Here is a 22550-nt window from a genome sequence, read left to right on the forward strand (position 1 = left end):
TTATTCCCTTTTGGGGTCGCGGGGCGGCGCTGGCGCCTATCTCAGCTACAATCGGGCGGAAGACGGGGTACACCCTGGACAAGTCGCCACTTCATCGCAGGGCCCTCACAAATATAATTTATGTATAAAAAAAATTATTTTGGGCCCAAAAATCGAACCTTGTGGAATTCCATCCATTTTCTACCGCTTATTCCCTTTTGGGGTCGGGGGGGGGGCGCTGGCGCCTATTTCAGCTACAATCGGGCGGAAGGCGGAGTACACCCTGGACAAGTCGCCACCTCATCGCAGGGCCCTCACAAATATAATTTATGTATGAAAAAAATAATTTGGGGCCCAAAAATCGAACCTTGTGGAATTCCATCCATCCATCCATCCATTTCTACCGCTTATTCCCTTTCGGGGTCGCGGGGGGCGCTGGCGCCTATCTCAGCTACAATCGGGCGGAAAGCGGGGTACACCCTGGACAAGTCGCCACCTCATCGCAGGGCCCTCACAAATATAATTTATGTATAAAAAAAATTATTTTGGGCCCAAAAATCGAACCTTGTGGAATTCCATCCATCCATCCATTTTCTACCGCTTATTCCCTTTTGGGGTCGCGGGGGGCGCTGGCGCCTATCTCAGCTACAATCGGGCGGAAGGCGGGGTACACCCTGGACAAGTCGCCACCTCATTGCAGGGCCCTCACAAATATAATTTATGTATAAAAAAAATAATTTTGGGCCCAAAAATCGAACCTTGTGGAATTCCATCCATCCATCCATTTTCTACCGCTTATTCCCTTTTGGGGTCGCGGGGGGCGCTGGCGCCTATCTCAGCTACAATCGGGCGGAAGGCGGGTTACACCCTGGACAAGTCGCCACCTCATCGCAGGGCCCTCACAAATATAATTTATGTATAAAAAAAATAATTTTGGGCCCAAAAATCGAACCTTGTGGAATTCCATCCATTTTCTACCGCTTATTACCTTTTGGGGTCACGGGGGGCGCTGGCGCCTATCTCAGCTACAATCGAGCGGAAGGCGGGGTACACCCTGGACAAGTCGCCACCTCATCGCAGGGCCCTCACAAATATAATTTATGTATAAAAAAAATAATTTGGGGCCCAAAAATCGAACCTTGTGGAATTCCATCCATCCATCCATTTTCTACCGCTTATTCCCTTTTGGGGTCGCGGGGGGCGCTGGCGCCTATCTCAGCTACAATCGGGCGGAAGGCGGGGTACACCCTGGACAAGTCGCCACCTCATCGCAGGGCCCTCACAAATATAATTTATGTATAAAAAAAATAATTTTGGGCCCAAAAATCGAACCTTGTGGAATTCCATCCATCCATCCATTTTCTACCGCTTATTCCCTTTTGGGGTGGCGGGGGGCGCCGGCGCCTATCTCAGCTACAATCGGGCGGAAGGCGGGGTACACCCTGGACAAGTGGCCACCTCATCGCAGGGCCCTCACAAATATAATTTATGTATAAAAAAAATAATTTTTGGCCCAAAAATCGAACCTTGTGGAATTCCATCCATCCATCCATTTTCTACCGATTATTCCCTTTTGGGGTCGCGGGGGGCGCTGGCGCCTATCTCAGCTACAATCGGGCGGAAGGCGGGGTACACCCTGGACAAGTCGCCACCTCATCGCAGGGCCCTCACAAATATAATTTATGTACAAAAAAAATAATTTTTGGCCCAAAAATCGAACCTTGTGGAATTCCATCCATCCATCCATTTTCTACCGATTATTCCCTTTTGGGGTCGCGGGGGGCGCTGGCGCCTATCTCAGCTACAATCGGGCGGAAGGCGGGGTACACCCTGGACAAGTCGCCACCTCATCGCAGGGCCCTCACAAATATAATTTATGTACAAAAAAAATAATTTTGGGCCCAAAAATCGAACCTTGTGGAATTCCATCCATCCATCCATTTTCTACCGCTTATTCCCTTTTGGGGTCGCGGGGGGCGCTGGCGCCTATCTCAGCTACAATCGGGCGGAAGGCGGGGTACACCCTGGACAAGTCGCCACCTCATCGCAGGGCCCTCACAAATATAATTTATGTATAAAAAAAATAATTTTGGGCCCAAAAATCGAACCTTGTGGAATTCCATCCATCCATCCATTTTCTACCGCTTATTCCCTTTTGGGGTGGCGGGGGGCGCCGGCGCCTATCTCAGCTACAATCGGGCGGAAGGCGGGGTACACCCTGGACAAGTGGCCACCTCATCGCAGGGCCCTCACAAATATAATTTATGTATAAAAAAAATAATTTTTGGCCCAAAAATCGAACCTTGTGGAATTCCATCCATCCATCCATTTTCTACCGATTATTCCCTTTTGGGGTCGCGGGGGGCGCTGGCGCCTATCTCAGCTACAATCGGGCGGAAGGCGGGGTACACCCTGGACAAGTCGCCACCTCATCGCAGGGCCCTCACAAATATAATTTATGTACAAAAAAAATAATTTTTGGCCCAAAAATCGAACCTTGTGGAATTCCATCCATCCATCCATTTTCTACCGATTATTCCCTTTTGGGGTCGCGGGGGGCGCTGGCGCCTATCTCAGCTACAATCGGGCGGAAGGCGGGGTACACCCTGGACAAGTCGCCACCTCATCGCAGGGCCCTCACAAATATAATTTATGTACAAAAAAAATAATTTTGGGCCCAAAAATCGAACCTTGTGGAATTCCGCATTCAATATTCATACATTCTGACCTAAGATCATCGATCTCACAAGGTGACGCTCATGCATGGTTCATTTTGTGCACCAGTAAAAAAAACATATAACTTTGTCTTGAATTTGGAAACAAAAAATTATTTTTCACTGGAAAAGGGTTCGATACCGTCAACAAGGTTAAGACCCGCTGGGTTATGATATCACGTCATCGATTGGAAAATGCATTTTTAGACCGTGTGATTTGCCTGAGCGGCTACGAGACTCTGAGAGTAACAAGCAAAAAGCGGTAGAAAATGGATTAGAAAGGACAGATTTAAAAAAAAATAAAAATAAAAAAAATTAACTTGGGACTTCCCGCGAGCCGTAGTTTGGGGATCTCTGATCTATTGTGTCAAATCAATTGTGTATTTATATAAAGCAGGGGTTGTCAAACTCAAATACAGAGAGGGCCCAAATTTAAAACTGGTTGAAAAAAATTAACCTTTTAGGTGGTAGCGTGTATTGTAGCGTCCCGGAAGAGTTAGTGCTGCAAGGGGTTCTGGGTATTTGCTCTGTTGTGTTACGGTGCGGATGTTCTCCCGAAATGTGTTTGTCATTCTTGTTTGGTGTGGGTTCACAGCGTGGTGCATATTTGTAACAGTGTTAAAGTTGTTTATACGGCCACCCTCAGTGTGACCTGTATGGCTGTTGACTAAGTGTGATTTGCATTCACTTATGAGGCTTGGCCGGCACGCTGTTTGTATGGAGGATAAGCGGACGTGACGACAGGTTGTAGAGAACGTTAAGGCACGGCCCCCAATATTGTTGTCCGGGTGGAAATCGGGAGGTATTCACGAGAATGGTTGCCCAGGGAGATTCTCGGGAGGGGCACTGAACTTCGGGAGTCTCCCGGGAAAATCGGGAGGGTTGGCAAGTATGAATATTAGCGGTGAATGCGGTGTTATGGCGGCGGGCCAGCTCCAATGTTAATTTGATATTGCCTCCAGGGCCAGGTGAAATTACATGGGGGGCAGAGTTTGACACCCATGATGTAAAGTAATCTATGTAATTCTACTGCTAAGCTTGCCAGTATATGACTTGCAAATATTATATATGAATTACGGATTTCAAAAACAACAAGCCAACTCATGAGATTGATCACAAAAAAATGATCGGATTAATCCGGCAATTTTATTGGACTGCACAGGTTCCTTCCCCCTTACCTTACCTGAAAGGCAGGGGGTTTCTATACGGTCCGTGGTCAGGTCAATGCATACGTCAGTGAGGGGACTGACCTGTGTGCTGGTGGTGACCACTAGCTGGTTGTTGGCTGTCATGATCAATCAATCAATCAATCAATCAATGTTTATTTATATAGCCCCAAATCACAAATGTCTCAAAGGACTGCACAAATCATTACGACTACAACATCCTCGGAAAAACCCACAAAAGGGCAAGGAAAACTCACACCCAGTGGGCAGGGAGAATTCACATCCAGTGGGACGCCAGTGACAAGGCTGACTATGAGAAACCTTGGAGAGGACCTCAGATATGGGCAACCCCCCTCCCCTCTAGGGGACCGAAAGCAATGGATGTCGAGCGGGTCTAACATGATACTGTGAAAGTTCAATCCATAGTGGCTCCAACACTGCCGCGAGAGTTCAGTTCAAAGCGGATCCAAGACAGCAGCGAGAGTCCCGTCCACAGGAGACCATCTCAAGCGGAGGCGGATCAGCAGCGTAGAGATGTCTCCAATCGATACAGGCGAGCGGCCCATCCTGGGTCCCGACAAGCGGTCCATCCTGGGTCTCGACTCTGGACAGCCAGTACTTCATCCATGGTCATCGGACCGGACCCCCTCCACAAGGGAGGGGGGGACATAGGAGAAAGAAAAGAAGCGGCAGATCAACTGGTCTAAAAAGGAGGTCTATTTAAAGGCTAGAGTATACAAATGAGTTTTAAGGTGAGACTTAAATGCTTCTACTAAGGTAGCATGTCGAACTGTTACCGGGAGGGCATTCCAGAGTACTGGAGCCCGAACGGAAAACGCTCTATAGCCCGCAGACTTTTTTTGGGCTCTAGGAATCACTAATAAGCCGGAGTCTTTTGAACGCAGATTTCTTGCCGGGACATATGGTACAATACAATCGGCAAGATAGGCTGGAGCTAGACCGTGTAGTATTTTATACGTAAGTAGTAAAACCTTAAAGTCACATCTTAAGTGCACAGGAAGCCAGTGCAGGTGAGCCAGTACAGGCGTAATATGATCAAACTTTCTTGTTCTTGTCAAAAGTCTAGCAGCCGCATTTTGTACCAACTGTAATCTTTTAATGCTAGACATGGGGAGACCCAAAAATAATACGTTACAGTAATCGAGGCGAGACGTAACAAACGCATGGATAATGATCTCGGCGTCTTTAGTGGACAGAATGGAGCGAATTTTAGCGATATTACGGGGATGAAAGAAGGCCATTTTAGTAACGCTTTTAATGTGTGACTCAAAGGATCCATGGTCCGGATCATGTTTTGTATTTTCTGTTAGTTTTGAACTTCTTTTGTTCCTGTTCGTGCACCTCTGAGTTTGTTTTGGTTGCCATGGTTGCTCATTATGTTCACCTGTCTCTGATTAGTGCTCGCCCGCTCACATGCTTCCCGAGCACTAATCCGAGGCATTATTTAAGCTTGCCTTTGCCAGTCAGTCGGCATGGCGTCATTATCTGCCTCTATTTTCATACGGCCACCCTCAGTGTGACCTGTATGGCTGTTGACCAAGTGTGCATTGCATTCACTTGTGTGTGTGTGTGTAGAAGCCGCATATATTACGTGACTGGGCCGACCCGGTGTTTGTATGGAGGAAAAGCGGACGTGACGACAGGTTGTAAAAGTGGATGACAAAAACAGTACCTTTAAGGCACGCCCCCAACAATGTTGTCCGGGTGGAAATTCGGGAGAATTTATTACAGTATATTACTGTAATAGTAATGCGGTTTTTAGAGAGTAATTTACTGTGAATTTTTAAATGCATATTTATACAGTTTTTTATAACTGTCCAATTAAAAGCAAGTATTCTCTAAGTCAGGGGTCACCAACGCGGTGCCCGGGGGCACCAGGTCAACCGTAAGGACCAGATGAGTCGCCCGCTGGCCTGTTCTAAAAATAGCTGATATAGCAGTACTTACCAGTGAGCTGCCTCTATGTTTTATTATTTTATTTATTTACTAGCAAGCTGGTCTCGCTTTGCTCGACATTTTTAATTCTAAAAGAGACAAATCTCAAATAGAACTTGAAAATCCAAGAAATTGTTTACTTTGCTTCTTATAAATTTCAGAAAGACAATTTTAGAGAAAAAATACAACCTTAAAAATGATTTTAGGATTTTTAAACATGTATACCTTTTTACTTTTTAAATGTCTTCCTCTTCTTTCCTGACAATTTAAATCAATGTTCAGGTAAAAAAAAAATGTTTTATTGTAAAGAATAATAAATACATTTTAATTTATTTTTTCATTTTAGCTTCTGTTTTTTCGACGAAGAATATTTGTGAAATATTTCTTGAAACTTATTATGATTAAAATAAAATAAAAAATATTCTGGCAAATCTAGAACATTTTTAGAATCAAATTTATATCTTATTTCAAATTCTTTTGAATTTCTTTTTTAAAAATGTGTTCTGGAAAATCTACAAGGAATAATGATATGTCTTTGTTAGAAATAAAGCTTGATCCAATTTGTTATATTTTCTAACAAAATGCAGATTGGATTTTAACCTATTTGAAAAAAGTCATCAAAACCCTAAAATTGATCTTAATTAGGAAAAATTACTAATGATGTCCCATAAATTATGTTTTTATTTTTTTCAAACAGATTTGAATTAGCTAGTTTTTCTCTTCTTTTTTTCGGTTGAATTTTGAATTTCAAAAAGTCGAAATTGAAGATAAACTATGTTTCAAAATTTAATTTTCATTTTTTTTTCTTTTTTCCCCTCTTTTAAACCGTTTGATTGTTTTTTTCATCAGTTATTCTCTACAAAAAAATCTTCCGTAAAAGGGAAAAAATGTACGACAGAAATACTCATTTATACATTTATATAAGGGACGGCGTGGCTCAGTGGGAGAGTGGCCGTGCGCAACCCGAGGGTCCCTGGTTCAAATCCCACCTAGTACCAACCTCGTCACGTCCGTTGTGTCCTGAGCAAGACACTTCACCCTTGCTCCTGATGGGTGCTGGTTGTAGCCTTGCATGGCAGCTCCCTCCATCAGTGTGTGAATGTGTGTGTGAATGGGTAAATGTGGAAGTAGTGTCAAAGCGCTTTGAGTACCTTGAAGGTAGAAAAGCGCTATACAAGTACAAGCCATTTATCATTTATTTATATATATATGTATGTATGTATGTATATATATATGTATGTATATATGTATATATTTATGTATGTATATATTTATGTATGTATATATATGTATATATGTATATATATATATGTATGTATATATGTATATGTATATATATATGTATATATTTGTATATGTATATATGTATGTATATGTATATACGTATATATGTATATATATGTATGTATATATATGTATGTATATATGTGTATATATATGTATATATATGTATGTATATATATATATATATATATATATATATATATATATATATATATATATATAAAGAGGGATAGAGAGAGAGATTTATTAAAGGTAAATTAAGCAAATTGGCTATTTCTGGCAATTTTTTTAAGTGTGTATCAAACTGGTAGCCCTTCGCATTGTATTTACTTTTTTATATCCCCCAAAAAAATAACAAGTAATTTATGCGTATATCCATAGTACAATACTATATTTTGTAGCTCCATTTTTTGTGAGACAAATAGTAATTGGTGTTCCGTCCATCCTCCGCTTCTCCTTTTTGGGGTGGTGGGGAGGGGCTGGAGCCTATCCTAGCCGCACTCGGGGGCGGATGGCGGGGTCCCGTTTTCACACCAAAAAAAACTTGACACAATTTAGAAATGCACACATTTCTTTAGACAGCTAGAATAGCAAATGACGCACACAAATTAAAACAACGGGGAAACCTGTCATGTTTTTCGGTTTATTTTGTGTCATACCTGTAAAAATATATTCTCAAAATAAATAAATATATGAAATAAATATACCGCGCGTCCCAGGAATGAGCGCATCATAAATAAGATTAAAATCCGTCAACAGGTCTGTGCAGTCCTTGTCAATCCTGTGCTCATCATTTAACTGCATCCAGTGAAAAAACAACACCCTTCCTTCACTGGGTCCTACAGAAGAGAGTTCAGTAGACGGGAACACATCCGCCACAGAAAAAGTCCTCTTTTTCTCTTATTCCTTAATAAAAAAAAAAAAATTTGCATCAGCATTCAGCGCCGTACAGAGCAAACGTGGCTGCTTTTCAGTGCATAAAACTACCTATTTTTTTTTTTTTTTTTTGCCTGTAAACCAGCAATACTGTGGTTTGACTTAGCAGCCTTGTAAGCGTTTAGCATCACCGAAAAGAGCCTACAACGAAACAGAAAAGGCAAAGCGGCTGCTTGTTAATCATTTTGTCTTTGTTCACTTAAACATGCAGATTTGGACAAGCAGGTAGTCGGAGACTCGAGGGAAATCCGCCTTGGCTGCTGGCGCCACTGCATATGCCAATAAAGGGATAATGGGGATGGGGGGGGGGGGGGTTCTGTTTCTGTTGCATCATCCGTAGAAGATCCCTGGTGCTTTTCCGTCCAACTCCCTGGTAAAACTGGTTCGACGAGGGTCGTTTATCCCACCAGCAATTCGGGATTTGGATCTGGTGCATTTCTTGTGATCACTTTTGGATCATCCATTGCCCGCTAAAAAAAAAAAGGAGCAGTCTTTGACCGTTCAGTCGGTTAAGCTTCAGCTCTGGCCCAGTATATCCCTGTATAGTTCTGGTACTCGGTCCGGATCCACAGGCCTCGGCAGGAAGTGCGTGAATCTCTGATGCCGCCGCGATCTGGTGCCGTCCCGCCTCGTGCCGTCTTTATTAAGTGCGACGAAGTAAAACGCTCCTTTTTCCCCGTGCCTGTAAATGTTGGAGGAGTAGGTGTTGTACCAGTTCTCTTCGAATTGCTCTCGGAAAACGCTTTCTGCCGACAGCTTCTCCTGCCAGGAGGAAAGACAAGTCGGTTTAACGACGGATGTGACTCTGGGACTAATGTCATTGGGGAAGTCATCAACTCACCGAGCCATACAGTTCTCCCTTGCTGTTCATGGCGAGGTAGAGGCCACTGTCCACACCTCTGATGCTGACCAGTCCCACAGCCAGACTGATGAACTCCAGAATACCTGGGTACACATGAACACACTGTAAGTCAGAATCAGATATCAGAGGATACATGGCCATGTTTGTACTGGAGACCAGCTGCTGGCACTCTGCCAGACGGGAGTCCACGTGGCGAGGAGACCAGAGGAGATGTGGATCATTAAATCTGAACATTAAAGTTTGTCTAAGTCTCAGTCTGAGATGTGGAGGAAGGGGACGGGGGCCCCGGCTGAATGAGCATGTATTGGAGACTTTGGACTCCCTGGATGGATTCCAGCTCAGCCCATGCTTGCCAACCTTGAGACCTCCGAATTCGGGAGATGTGGGCAGTGTAGGGGGGCTGAGTATATAAATATATAAATAATCCGTTCATCAATGAGTATATCCGTTCGGCCACCGTGTTCAATGGAGAAGTCTGATCTACAAAAAAGATTTTTTTTCCAATCATTTTGGAACTTGCAAGCGTACTTCTTCTTCTTACCCGTCGTCGCCATGTCTCTTCTTCTTTCTTTTCTGCTTCGTCTCTGTTATGTTTTTTTGGACATTACTACTTGCCGTGGTTTTGAAGCAATGCATAATGGGAATCCGGATGTTGTGTGTCAGTGTACTAACGTGCCGGCTGGAATAAACACACGCTGAGAAATAGCTCTGCGCCCGCCTACTTTATCAGAATCAGAATCAGACATACTTTATTAATCCCCGAGGGGAAATTAAAATGTACGGGTTATAGATAAACCTATGGAGAACGGAGACATATGTAATGGTCTCCTTTTCAGGTGAGAGAGGACGCTAAAGGCAGTGCCTTGTTGTCCGGGTAGAAATAGGGAGAATGGTTGCCCCGGGAGATTTTCGCAAGAAGCACTGAAATTCTGGAGTCATCTGGAAAATCGGGAGTGTTGGCAAGCAGGGCTCAGCCCCGCAAACTGCACAATGGCGGAGATCTATAGTGGGCAGCCTGGGATGGAGTTGGCTCTCTTATTTGCTTTGTTGGGTCTGTTCCTGTCTCTGGTCCCCCCACCCCAGCAGATGATGGTGTGGAGCACTACAGAGGCCACCTTGGTGTATGTCAGTGCTGGATTGATGTTTTTGTTTTGTTGTTGGTCTATGGTGCAATTGTATGTGTGCAATAAGTATCACTTATGGCTAATTATTTGGTTTATCGTTGTGTTTTACCTTTGTAGCTGTATGTAGAAATGGTTCCACTTGGACATTCAAATTTGAACTTTACAGTACAGATAAGAACAAAATGTTGTTGTATTAGCTCATTGTTGTGGAGGATAATCAATCAATCAATCAATGTTTACTTATATAGCCCTAAATCACTAGTGTCTCAAAGGGCTGCACAAACCACTACGACATCCTCGGTAGGCCCACATAAGGGCAAGGAAAACTCACACCCAGTGGGACATCGGTGACAATAATGACCCAGTGGGACGTCGGTGACAATGATGACTATGAGAACCTTGGAGAGGACGAAAGCGATAGATGTCGAGCGGGTCTAACATGATACTGTGAAAGTTCAATCCATAATGGATCCAACACAGTCGCGAGAGTCCAGTCCAAAGCGGATCCAACACAGCAGCGAGAGTCCCGTTCACAGCGGAGCCAGCAGGAAACCATCCCAAGCGGAGGCGGATCAGCAGCGCAGAGATGTCCCCAGCCGATACACAGGCAAGCAGTACATGGCCACCGGATCGGACCGGACCCCCTCCAAAAGAGCCATAATGTGCAGATATAAATAAATAGATTAATGTACCGATAAATATATTGCTCTTTTGCACGTTTATGGATGTATGTTATATTGTCGTTATATTTTTAGACCAGTTGATCTGCCGTTTCTTTTCTTTGTCTTCTATGTCCCACTCTCCCTTGTGGAGAGGGTCCGGTCCGATCCGGTGGCCATGTACTGCTCGCCTGTGTATCGGCTGGGGACATCTCTGCGCTGCTGATCCGCCTCCGCTTGGGATGGTTTCCTGCTGGCTCCGCTGTGAAAGGGACTCTTGCTGCTGTGTTGGATCCGCTTTGGACTGGACTCTCGCGACTGTGTTGGATCCATTATGGATTGAACTTTCACAGTATCATGTTAGACCCGCTCGACATCCATTGCTTTCCTCCTCTCCAAGGTTCTCATAGTCATCATTGTCACCGACGTCCCACTGGGTGTGAGTTTTCCTTGCCCTTATGTGGGCCTACCGAGGATGTCGTAGTGGTTTGTGCAGCCCTTTGAGACACTAGTGATTTAGGGCTATATAAGTAAACATTGATTGATTGATTGATTGATATTCCAGCGAGTTAATCCGTTTTGGAAGGGGGGATTGAGGGGATTATTGGTGTGAAGCTCTTTTAATGTCTTTTATGTCCTTTGTGTTCTTTAATTTCCATCTAGTTATCATGTGTTTTCTTATTTTTATTTTTCTATCTGCACTGCAACCACATCATTTCTCCATTTGCGGGATAAATACAGTATATCCTATCCTTCATTGCACCCAGCAGGACTCTAAACCTCTGTAAGGTGACGTTACAGATCTGGAATGGTCTCGGCAATGAAGTCACTTTTGGATCTCAGAGAAAATTAATCAAATGCCAGAAGAGTTATTGCCTCGGAGCTTGCACCTAAATAAATTTCCACACGGCTACTTTGATGTGCATGATAAGGCTTTTGATCATTTTAAGAACCCTTGTATATCATGAAAGGTTTTCAACGTGCAAACAAAATATAGTGCAGGGGGGGGAAAAAAGTGTTTTGCACCCTTGACTTTTTATAGCTTGGAGACGTCCCTATACCTTTTTGGCCTTAGCTCTAGTGTACTTTGAATGATTAGGTCTCCTGCTGTACCCCTATTACTGACCGTATGTCGCAACAGCTGTCATCGCAGTGATAACTTGCTACATTTAGGCCTATTATTAGTACTTGCATATGCAGGGGCCGCATCAGATTTTGCATTGACCTTAACTCTTTGCACAATCTAATACAGGGCTATTTAACTGGCGGCCCGGGGTCCAAATCCGGTCCGGGAAGAGCACCATATCCAGACTCCCGGATGTTTTAGTGATTCCCAAAGCCCAAAAAAGGTCTGCGGGCTATAGAGCGTTTTCCGTTCGGGCTCCAGTACTCTGGAATGCCCTCCCGGTAACAGTTCGAGATGCCACCTCAGTAGAAGCATTTAAGTCTCACCTTAAAACTCATTTGTATACTCTAACCTTTAAATAGACTCCCTTTTTAGACCAGTTGATCTGCCGTTTCTTTTCTTTTTCTTCTATGTCCCACTCTCCCTTGTGGAGGGGGTCCGGTCCGATCCGGTGGCCATGTACTGCTTGCCTGTGTATCGGCTGGGGACATCTCTGCGCTGCTGATCCGCCTCCGCTTGGGATGGTTTCCTGCTGGCTCCGCTGTGAACGGGACTCTCGCTGCTGTGTTGAATCCGCTTTGGACTGGACTCTCGCGACTGTGTTGGATCCATTGTGGATTGAACTTTCACAGTATCATGTTAGACCCGCTCGACATCCATTGCTTTCGTCCTCTCCAAGGTTCTCATTGTCATCATTGTCACCGACGTCCCACTGGGTGTGAGTTTTCCTTGCCCTTATGTGGGCCTACCGAGGATGTCGTGGTGGTTTGTGCAGCCCTTTGAGACACTAGTGATTTAGGGCTATATAAGTAAACATTGATTGATTGATGTTTTTGTAGAGTTATGTTATGTAGAGGAACTTGGACCACTGTAAACACATCGGCATATCAATGCATCAACATTTTTGCCTTGCTCGTAAACAGATAACACTGGGGTACAAATGTGTGATTTACATAACTGGGGAGTTCTTCAAGTCTTCATCTTTTTGGCAGTTACTAATCGTTTTTTCTAATGTGATTTATGTTATTAAGGTGTTCCTGTTCGACTTATTTGATGATTGTATAGTTCTTCAAGGTTCCATTTTAGGTCCTCAGTTTTTCATCATCCGAGCTAATCAACTGGTGGCCCGCGAGTTCAGTTCAGAAAGACTTGTGAGAGACTCACATTTTTTTTTGCTGAAAGGTCTTTATAAACAACTCTGACGAAATAGACCAAAAAAAAAAGGACGCTGGTTCTCGGGAAGCCCTCAGTTATGCTGCTCCCTGGTCATGGACTGACATCCAGAAAGATCTGAGGCTACCGGAATAGATCACTTTGGGGGAGTTTAAGTCCGTTTTAAAAGATCGAGAAACCAGTTCTCTTGGGCAATGTACTTGCTTTTTAAATTGAATTATTACTTAATCGTTCTAAATTATTTTTACCTGTTGTGGTATAACTGCTTTTGTTCTGTTGTATTGTCTTGTTGTAATTAGGGTCCGCAGGCCCGTGGCAAAGGACTCCACAGGAGTCCTTTGCCACGGGCCAAGGACCCTATTGAAACTGCTGTGTTTTATTATTATTCCGCACCTACGCGCTGTAATTTGACCCCCTTAACATGCTTCAAAACTCACCAAATTTGACACACACGTCGGTATAGCAAACCTTCCCAACATATTAAGCAACCAATCCCCCAAAATGAAAATTGCGCACTAGCGCCCCCTAGGAAAAAATTACAGACAAAACTGCATGTAACTTCTGTTAGGAATGTCATAGCGACATGAAACAAAAACTCCTATGTAGGTCTGACTTAGACCCAATTTTCATACACTCCCTTCTTTCAGCAAAAATCTACAGGAAGTTGGCAAAAACCCCTTCAAAATAGAATTTTCGCAAAAAATGCAATTTTTGCCTCTTTGCGCTGTAATTTGACCCCTTTAAAATGCTTCAAAAGTCACCAAACTTGGCGCACACATAAGGACTGGCGAATATTGCGATCTAATGAAAAAAACCAAACCCCAAAACTCAAAATTGCGCTCTAGCGCTATTTTTGAATAAAACACTGAAAAAACTGCTCCAAGGAAGAAAACACAGACAAAATTGCTTACAAAATTGCTTGTAACTTCCGATAAGAATGTCAGAGAGACATGAAACAAAAACCTCTATGTAGGTCTCGTTTAGACCTACATTTCATAGATTGACAACCCCCAACAAAAATCAACAGGAAGTTTGCAATCCCCCCTTCAAAACAAAAGTTTTGTAAAAACCGGTCACCTTTCTTCAAACATTATCTCCTCTGAGTGCGTTTGTTTTTTTGGCTTCAAACTCGCACAGGAGAGAGATTGAACCCTTCTGATTAAAAGTATAGAACAGAGTTTTGATACGTTCTCAGGTTTTGATTTTACGCGCCTTCAAAGAACCCCTGCGCAAAGTCTCCTAAAAAATGTCATTTTTGCCTCTTTGAGCTGTAATTTGACCCCCTTAAAGTGAATTATATTTTTATATTTAAAATATATTTAAAATGCTTCTAAACTCACCAAACTTGACACACACATCAGGTCATGCAAAAATTGCGATCTGATGAAAAAAACCTAACCTCAAAACTCAAAATTGCGCTCTACCGCCCCCCTAGGAATACAACACGGACAAACTGCTCCTAGGAAGAAAACACAGACAAAACTGCTTGTAACTTCCGGTAGGAATGTCAGAGAGACATGAAACAAAAAACACTATGTAGGTCTCATTTAGACCTACATTTTAATAATTAACATACTTTAGCAAAAATCAACAGGAAGTTTGATATTTTCACTTCAATACAACAACTGCATTACTTTCACAGTGCATTAGATTCTCAAAATAGTGGCTCGAAGGCGTCTCCTAACGCTTATCCGGCCGTGGGTCTCGGGGGCAGCAGCCAAAGGCGGACCCGACCAACGCTGCTTGCAGCTTTAATTATTATTGTAACTTTGTCTTTGTCAGGTCTTGAAAAAGACAAAGTTACAATAATAATTACAACAAGACAATACAACAGAAAAACAGCAGTCAATGAAGGAAATTGATTGGAATGTTGAAAATAAGACAAATAATGAAGGGAGAAGTCCGGCCTCCCTGGTACTTAGTAGTTTTCTGGAAATGTGGCCCCAAAACCAATTTAGTGCTGAACATCCGGTGCTGTCACATTAAAATGTTTTGCATTTGCATTGGCGTACAACTGCACCACGTTATAATGTGAGTTGTTTCAAAAAAAGAGTTTGCAGTATGTTGCAGAGTAGCTAGAGTAAATTCTCCCCTGGGTTTAATTTTATTGTTGGGTCTTGTTGTGTGAATGCTCCAAAGCACTCACACATATAACCATGAATTGATTAACGTGGACCCCGACTTAAACAAGTTGAAAAACTTATTCGGGTGTTACCATTTAGTGGTCAATTGTACGGAATATGTACTGAACTGTGCAATCTACTAATAAAAGTATCAATCAATCAATATGGTTTTCTACACCAAAATTCATATATTTTTGTTATTCAACTTCTTCTTCTTCTTCTCCAGATTTTGGGGCGGTCTACCTTCCACATTTTTAACCCGATTCGAAACCATTCCAACTTCAAACTGTTCAGCCTGTTCGGGGATCGCGGGCTGTCCCATGACTAATTCCAAAATTTCCCAGATTTCCCCGAATTTCAGGATTTCCGAGACATTTTTCCCATTCAAAATGAACTGGCTGTTTTTGAAACTTCCACCATTTCCACGTTCAACACATTTCACCATCCTGGAAATTCAAACTACTCTTTTTCCAAGTTCAAAATAATTCTAGGATTTTCCATAATTCCTGGTTTTCCAAAGCCCTATTCCCACTCTTTTTTTCTGGCAACTACTCATTTCACATTTTTCAACTAATGTCAACCGTTCCACCATCAAAACATTCCTCTTAATTAGGACAAAAAAAATGAAGTTTTTTTCTAAACTGGAAACATTTCCGGTTTTCCCGAAATTCCAGGATTTCCGTAATACCATTTCTCAATTCAACATGTTACCACTTCAACATTTCTTGACGGATTAAAACAATTCCAGCACTAACAATTCAGAACATTCAAGTTTTTTACCATTTTCAAAAGTTCCCGCTTTTCCCGAAATTCCCAAATGTTGGGGAAATTACCATTGAAATCAATGGGACATTCTTCAAAGTTCCACAACCCCTACATTTTTCATCTGTTTCAACCTGCTCCAACTTAAAAATATCCAGCCTGTTTGGGAATTGTGACTCCACTTCAACAATTCAAAAAAAAGAAATTCCAGGATTTTTCAGTTCAACTTCAGCATTGGAGCATTCACACGCAATTCCTTCAGGAATTGCCTCATCTAGTTAGGTCAGGGGTGTCAAACATACGGTCTGCGGGCCGGGTCAGGCCCACAAACAGGTTCTGTCCGGACCCCGGGATGAGTTTGCTAAGTACAAAAATGAGCTGAAATCCTTGAATGAAAAAAACTGCTGTTCTAAAAGTGTCCACCGGATGTCGCTATAGCAATTTTTTGTATCTTTCTAGATCAGTGGTAGGGAACCTATGGCTCTCAAGCCTGATGTGATGAGTGCATCTGGCTCTCAGATGAATCTTAATTGACATCGCTTAACATGATAAGTAATGACTAATTCCGCTGGTAATCACAGTGTTAAAAATAATGTTCAAAATATAAATCATTCTCATGCATTTTAATCCATCCATCCGTTTTTGTACCGCACCTGTTCAAGAAGTCGCATTATTGGTATGAAGTATTTTATTTATTATTGATAACTTCAGAATAACAATGTTATTGAAAAGATTAAGAGACTTATTGTACTCTAAAAATGTTGGTATTACCTAAAAATGCATGCATTTAGTTGTATTCAGTGTTAAAAAAGATTATATGGCTCTTACGGAAATACATTTTAAAATCTTTGGCTTTCATGGCTCTGTCAGCCAAAAAAGTTCCCGACCCCTGTTCTATATGTTACATGTGTGCAGAATAGAACCCATTATGTTAGTGAGGAAAATGAGTAAACTACGTAAATACCATCCAGTAATTTGATTTTGATAGTTTATTTTTATCTCGATAGATTAAGAATTAACACCATTTAGAGATCTATTTCACCGACGAACATTATCACATCATTTATTCATAATGTATAAACTACGACAAATGAAGATAGAATACTGTTAACCATCCATCCATCCATCCATCCATTTTCTACCGCTTGTCCCTTTCGGGGTTGCGGGGGGTGCTGCATTCTCAGCTGCATACGGGTGGAAGGCGGGATACACCCTGGACAAGTCGCTACCTCATCGCAGGGCCAACACAGATAGACAGACAACATTCACACTCACATTCACAAATTAGGGACCATTTAGTGTTGCCAATCAACTTATCCCCAGGTGCATGTCTTTGGAGGTGGGAGGAAGCCGGAGTACCCGGAGAAAACATGCAAACTCCACACAGAAAGATCCAGAGCCCGGGATTGAACCCAGGACTTTCGTATTGCGAGGCACATGCCGTAACCCCTTCTCCCACCATGCTGCCCTTTATGAAGTAATGTACAGTAATAATAATGTACAGCATTTACTTTGGACAGCGGACTTCTGCAGGATCTCCTTCCTGTTGCTTTGGTGTTAAACACACTACTAGCACCTTCTTCATATTTTCATAGATAAATGTCCACCGTTTAGATAATATTTTAACATTCTTGATCTCGAGCCCGGGATTGAACTCAATACCTTTGTATGAGGCAGATGCTCTAACCCAGTGGTTCTCAAATGGGGGTACGCGTACCCCCGGGGGTACTTGAAGGTATGCCAAGGGGTATGTGAATTTTTTTTTTTAATATTAAAAAAATAGCAACAATTAAAAAATCCTTTATAAATATATTTATTGAATAATACTTCAACCTAATATGAATGTAAGTTCAAAATACAACAAAGCAATATTCAGTGTTGACAGCTAGATTTTTTGTGGACATGTTCCATAAATATTGATGTTATAGATTCACTTTTTTGTGAAGAAATGGATCTCTATTACAATCCCCAAAGAGGGCACTTTAAGTTGATGATTACTTTTATGTGTAGAAATCTTAATTTATAATTAAATCACTTGTTTATTTTTCAACAAGTTTTTAGTTTTTGTAATATCTTTTTTTCCAAATAGTTCAAGAAAGACTACTACAAATGAGCAATATTTTGCACTGTTATACATTTTAATAAATCAGAAACTGATGACAAAGTGCTGTATTTTACTTCTTTAACTCTTATTGTTCAACCAAAAAAACCTTTTTTTCTGATTAGGGGGTACTTGAATTAAAAAAAATGTTCACAGGGGGTACATCACTGAAAAAAGGTTGAAAACCACATGCCCTAACCCAGTGGTTCTCAACCTTTTTTCAGTGATGTACCACCTGTGAACATGTTTTTAATTCAAGTACCCCCTAATCAGAACAAAGCATTTTTGGTTGTAAAAAAGAGATACAGAAGTAAAATACAGCACTATTTCATCAGTTTCTGATTTATTAAATTGTATAACAGTGCAAAATATTGCTCATTTGTAGTGGTCTTTCTTGAACTATTTGGAAAAAAATGATATAAAAATAACTAAAAACTTGTTAAAAAAATAAACAAGTGATTCAAGTATAAATAACAATTCCTACACTTAGAAGTAATCATCAACTTAAAGTGCCCTCTTTGGGGATTGTAATAGAGATCCATCTGGATTCATCAACTTCATTCTAAACATTTATTCCCAAAAAAAGAAATCTTTAACATCAATATTTATGGAACATGTCCACAAAAAAATCGAGCTGTGAACACTAAATGCACATGAAGATTTGTCGACGCTGAAAAACTTACCGACTTAATTTTCATTTATTCATCCATCCATTTTCTACCGCTTATTCCCCTTTTGGGTTTGCGGGGGGCGCTGGTGCCTATTTCAGCTACAATCGGGTGGAAGGCAAGCTACACCCTGGACAAATCGCCCCCTCATCGCAGGGCCAACACAGATAGACAGACAACATTCACACTCACATTCACACACTAGGGCCAATTTAGTGTTGCCAATCAACCTATCCCCAGGTGCATGTCTTTGGAAGTGGGAGGAAGCCGGAGTACCCGGAGGGAACCCACGCATTCACGGGGAGAACATGCAAACTCCACACAGAAAGATCCCGAGCCTGGGATTTGAACCCAAGACTGCAGGACCTTCGTATTGTGAGGCAGACGCACTAACCCCTCTGCCACCGTGAAGCCCAAAGTATTATTCAATAGATATATTTATAAAGGATTTTTGAATTGTTGCTTTTTTTTTGGAATATTTTTTAAAAATCTCAGGTACCCCTCGGCATACCTTCAAGTACCCCCATTTGAGAACCACTGCTCCAACCCCTGTTTCACCGTGCTGCCCATATAAGTGTAAAAATCAACAACAATATTATTTGTATATTTTCAGAACATGCTTGTTCTATTTTTAAACAAAGAAAACACTCTGAAGTTGTCTTTATTTTTAGGTTATCATGCCATGATTTTTACCAGTTTGGCCACCTTGGGAGTAGATTTTTCCCCAGGTGCATGTCTTTGGAAGTGGGAGGAAGCCGGAGTGCCCGGAGGGAACCCACGCATTCACGGGGAGAACATGCAAACTCCACACAGAAAGATCCCGAGCCTGGGATTTGAACCCAAAACTGCAGGACCTTCGTATTGTGAGGCAGACGCACTAACCCCTCTGCCACCGTGAAGCCCAAAGTATTATTCAATAGATATATTTATAAAGGATTTTTGTATTGGCTTCACGGTGGCAGAGGGGTTAGTGTGTCTGCCTCACAATACGAAGGTCCTGCAGTCCTGGGTTCAACCCTAGGCTCAAGATCTTTCTGTGTGGAGTTTGCATGTTCTCCCCGTGAATGCGTGGGTTCCCTCCGGGTACTCCGGCTTCCTCCCACTTCCAAAGACATGCACCTGGGGATAGGTTGATTGGCAACACAAAAAAAAAAAATTGGCCCTAGTGTGTGAATGTGAGTGTGAATGGTGTCTGTCTATCTGTGTTGGCCCTGCGATGACAGATTTCCGGCGTTGTTGTTGTTTCTGGATGAGGAGATGCTGCTCCGTTATTGATGGAAGTAAAGTCTGAATGTCATTAAAACATTTAGCTCCATCTTTTGACACTTCTTCCACTCCCGTCCTTGCACGCTACACCGCTACAACAAAGATGGCGTGGAGAAGACGCCGTCGAAGGTGAACCACGTAAATAAGACCGCCCAAAAAACGGCGCATCTTGAAGCGACTGTCAGAAAGCGGCTTGACGATGATCTGTAAAACATCATCCATGCAACATTTTGACCAAAGAACCACCATTACATGTTGTGTAGACCACAAGGAAGTGTTTTACTTTTAGAAAGAAATATCACTCATAATATGACTCCTTTAATGCGCCTTATAATCTGGTGCGCCTTATATATGGAAAAAGATTGGAAATAGACCATTCATTGGCAGTGCGCCTTATAATCCAATGCGCCCTATGGGCCGGAAAATACGGTGGTCATTTTCTGGTCAAATAGATTTTTCCAGCTCCTCATGCCACCGGCCACCTATTGTAAAATAGTCTACATCCTCAGTTGATAAGATCATGTGATTTTTTTTTTCTCCCTTTAGTATAAATGATAGGCAATTTTTTTAACATGACTTTGTCACTTAACCAAGACAAAGTAACACTTTATTCTGAAGGTGTTAACGTAAGAGTGACTTGAGCCTGTCATTAACATGACATGGGATGTGTCATGCAGATTAATGACACTATGGATGAACTTTAATGCTCATGATTACAGATTTCCGATAATCCAATATTGTCTAACTCTTAATTACCGATTCCGATATCAACCGATACCGATATATACTGTCGTGGAATGAACACATTATTATGCCTCATTTTGTTTTGATGCCCCGCTGCATGCATTAAACAATGTAACAAGGTTTTCCAAAATAAATCCACTCAAACTATGGGAAAAAAATGCTAATAGGGCACTGACATTTATTATTGAAGTCACAAAGTGAACCCAGGACTGCAGGAACTTCGTATTGTGAGGCAGACGCACTAACCCCTCTGCCACCGTGAAGTTCAAATCCAGGCTCGGGATCTTTCTGTGTGGAGTTTGCATGTTCTCCCCGTGAATGCGTGGGTTCCCTCCGGGTACTCCGGCTTCCTCCCACTTCTAAAGACATGCACCTGGGGATAGGTTGATTGGCAACACTAAAATTGGCCCTAGTGTGTGAATGTGAGTGTGAAAGTTGTCTGTCTATCTGTGTTGGCCCTGCGATGAGGTGGCGACTTGTCCAGGGTGTACCCCGCCTTCCGCCCGATTGTAGCTGAGATAGGCGCCAGCGCCCCCCGCGACCCCAAAAGGGAATAAGCGGTAGAAAATGGATGGGGGATGGATGGATTTTTGAATTGTTGCTTTTTTTTTTGAATATTTTTTAAAAATCTCAGGTACCTCTCGGCATACCTTCAAGTACCCCCATTTGAGAACCACTGCTCTAAACCCTGTTTCACCGTGCTGCCCGTGTAAGCGTAAAAATCAACAACAATATTATTTGTATATTTTCAGAACATGCTATTTTTAAACAAAGAAAACACTCTGAAGTTGTCTTTATTTTTAGGTTATCATGCCATGATTTTTACCAGTTTGGCCACCTTGGGAGTAGATTTTCCCCCAAAACTATAATGCATTCCAACTTCTGACACATCAGACTTCTATAGATGACAATGCCTTTATGTTTACCGAATCTGCTGTGGTCCTTCCTGGTTCCCTGCACGGTGCCATCGGGGTGGATCTCCAGGTGGAAGCCCGTCCTGCAGTAGAGCTGCCGCCGCCGCAGAATCCCCTTCAGGTGGCTGAGGTCCGCTAAGCTCCGGGACAGGCGTTCGGACGACATCAGGTGCTGCCCCGCCGAGCCCCCCATCATCACGAGTCCGCTGGCCGAGTTGTAGTCCACCGCGCCGGCCGGGGGGAGAACGAAACGAGCGCCCCCCGTGGAGGCGAAGCTGTCCAGAAATCCGCTGAAGATCCCAACCTCAGCTGCAGCTGCCATCACAGTGCAAACGTGTTTTTTTGTTTGTTTTTTGTTTTTCAAAAGAAAAGTTCAATCAGCACCTCGCATCCTGCAGAAAAGCTCCTCTCCAGCGCATCACCTCGGTGAGTCCTCTCCCCTCTTCCCTGGGATACTCCTCTTTGCTCCGCTGCACGTTAGAGGATGTTCCTCCCTCTCTCTCTCTCTCTCTCTCTCTCTCTCTCTCTCTCTCTCTCTCTCTCTCTCTCTCCTCCTCCTCCTCCTTAATTCACTTTTATGCATGCAACGCTTCCTGCTCTCTCCCTGCAGCGGAATGGAGCGCATGTAGCAGCCTATGTCTTTATAACGCACCCCGGTTGCCTTTTTTTTATTTATGCAAATGAGCCCTGATCCCCTCCTCTATGGCGCATTACTGCACTGCCCCTCAAAGGGGGGCCACTCACTCACTCACTCACTCACTCACTCACTCATGCGACTCTTCCATGCGCATTTTGATGCCAATGTGCTTTTAGAACAACAACAACACCACCAAAAATTATACATATTTTTAAAGCAATTACCATGTGTGTGTGTGTGTGTGCAAAAACAGCATTAAATGCCTACTGCAGGGGTGCCCACACTTTTTCAGCAGGCGAGCTACTTTTCAATTGACCAACTCGAGGGGATCTACCTCATTTATATATATCATTTAT

At 42.6% G+C, this 22550-nt stretch overlaps 1 protein-coding gene across 2 annotated transcripts; it reads right to left on the bottom strand.

Annotated features, from left to right (window-relative positions):
* Positions 1-7728: 7728 nt before the first annotated feature.
* On the bottom strand, positions 7729-22103 carry LOC133538725 (fibroblast growth factor 20-like). Of its 2 annotated transcripts, XM_061880453.1 has the most exons (4): positions 21942-22103; positions 21570-21872; positions 8877-8980; positions 7729-8797 (listed from the first exon to the last, which is right to left on the bottom strand). In XM_061880453.1, exons 1-4 carry the CDS (start codon positions 21946-21948, stop codon positions 8552-8554), a joined length of 660 nt encoding a protein of 219 aa, XP_061736437.1. In that variant the 5' UTR covers positions 21949-22103; the 3' UTR covers positions 7729-8551. The 2 variants fall into 2 exon arrangements, with proteins under 2 accessions (XP_061736437.1, XP_061736436.1); XM_061880452.1 differs by having other exon boundaries at positions 21570-22103.
* Positions 22104-22550: the final 447 nt, after the last annotated feature.

Source organism: Nerophis ophidion, linkage group LG20 (assembly GCF_033978795.1).
Source record: "Nerophis ophidion isolate RoL-2023_Sa linkage group LG20, RoL_Noph_v1.0, whole genome shotgun sequence".
Taxonomy (NCBI): domain Eukaryota; kingdom Metazoa; phylum Chordata; class Actinopteri; order Syngnathiformes; family Syngnathidae; genus Nerophis; species Nerophis ophidion.

What these genes read in the sequence shown, in the direction of transcription:
- LOC133538725 (XM_061880453.1), bottom strand. An exon ending in GAAGGACCACAGCAGATTCG is followed by an intron (nt 8,981 to 21,569) that starts GTAAACATAAAG and finishes ATGTGTACCCAG; the next exon opens with GTATTCTGGAGTTCATCAGT. An exon ending in AGGGAGAACTGTATGGCTCG is followed by an intron (nt 8,798 to 8,876) that starts GTGAGTTGATGA and finishes TCCTCCTGGCAG; the next exon opens with GAGAAGCTGTCGGCAGAAAG.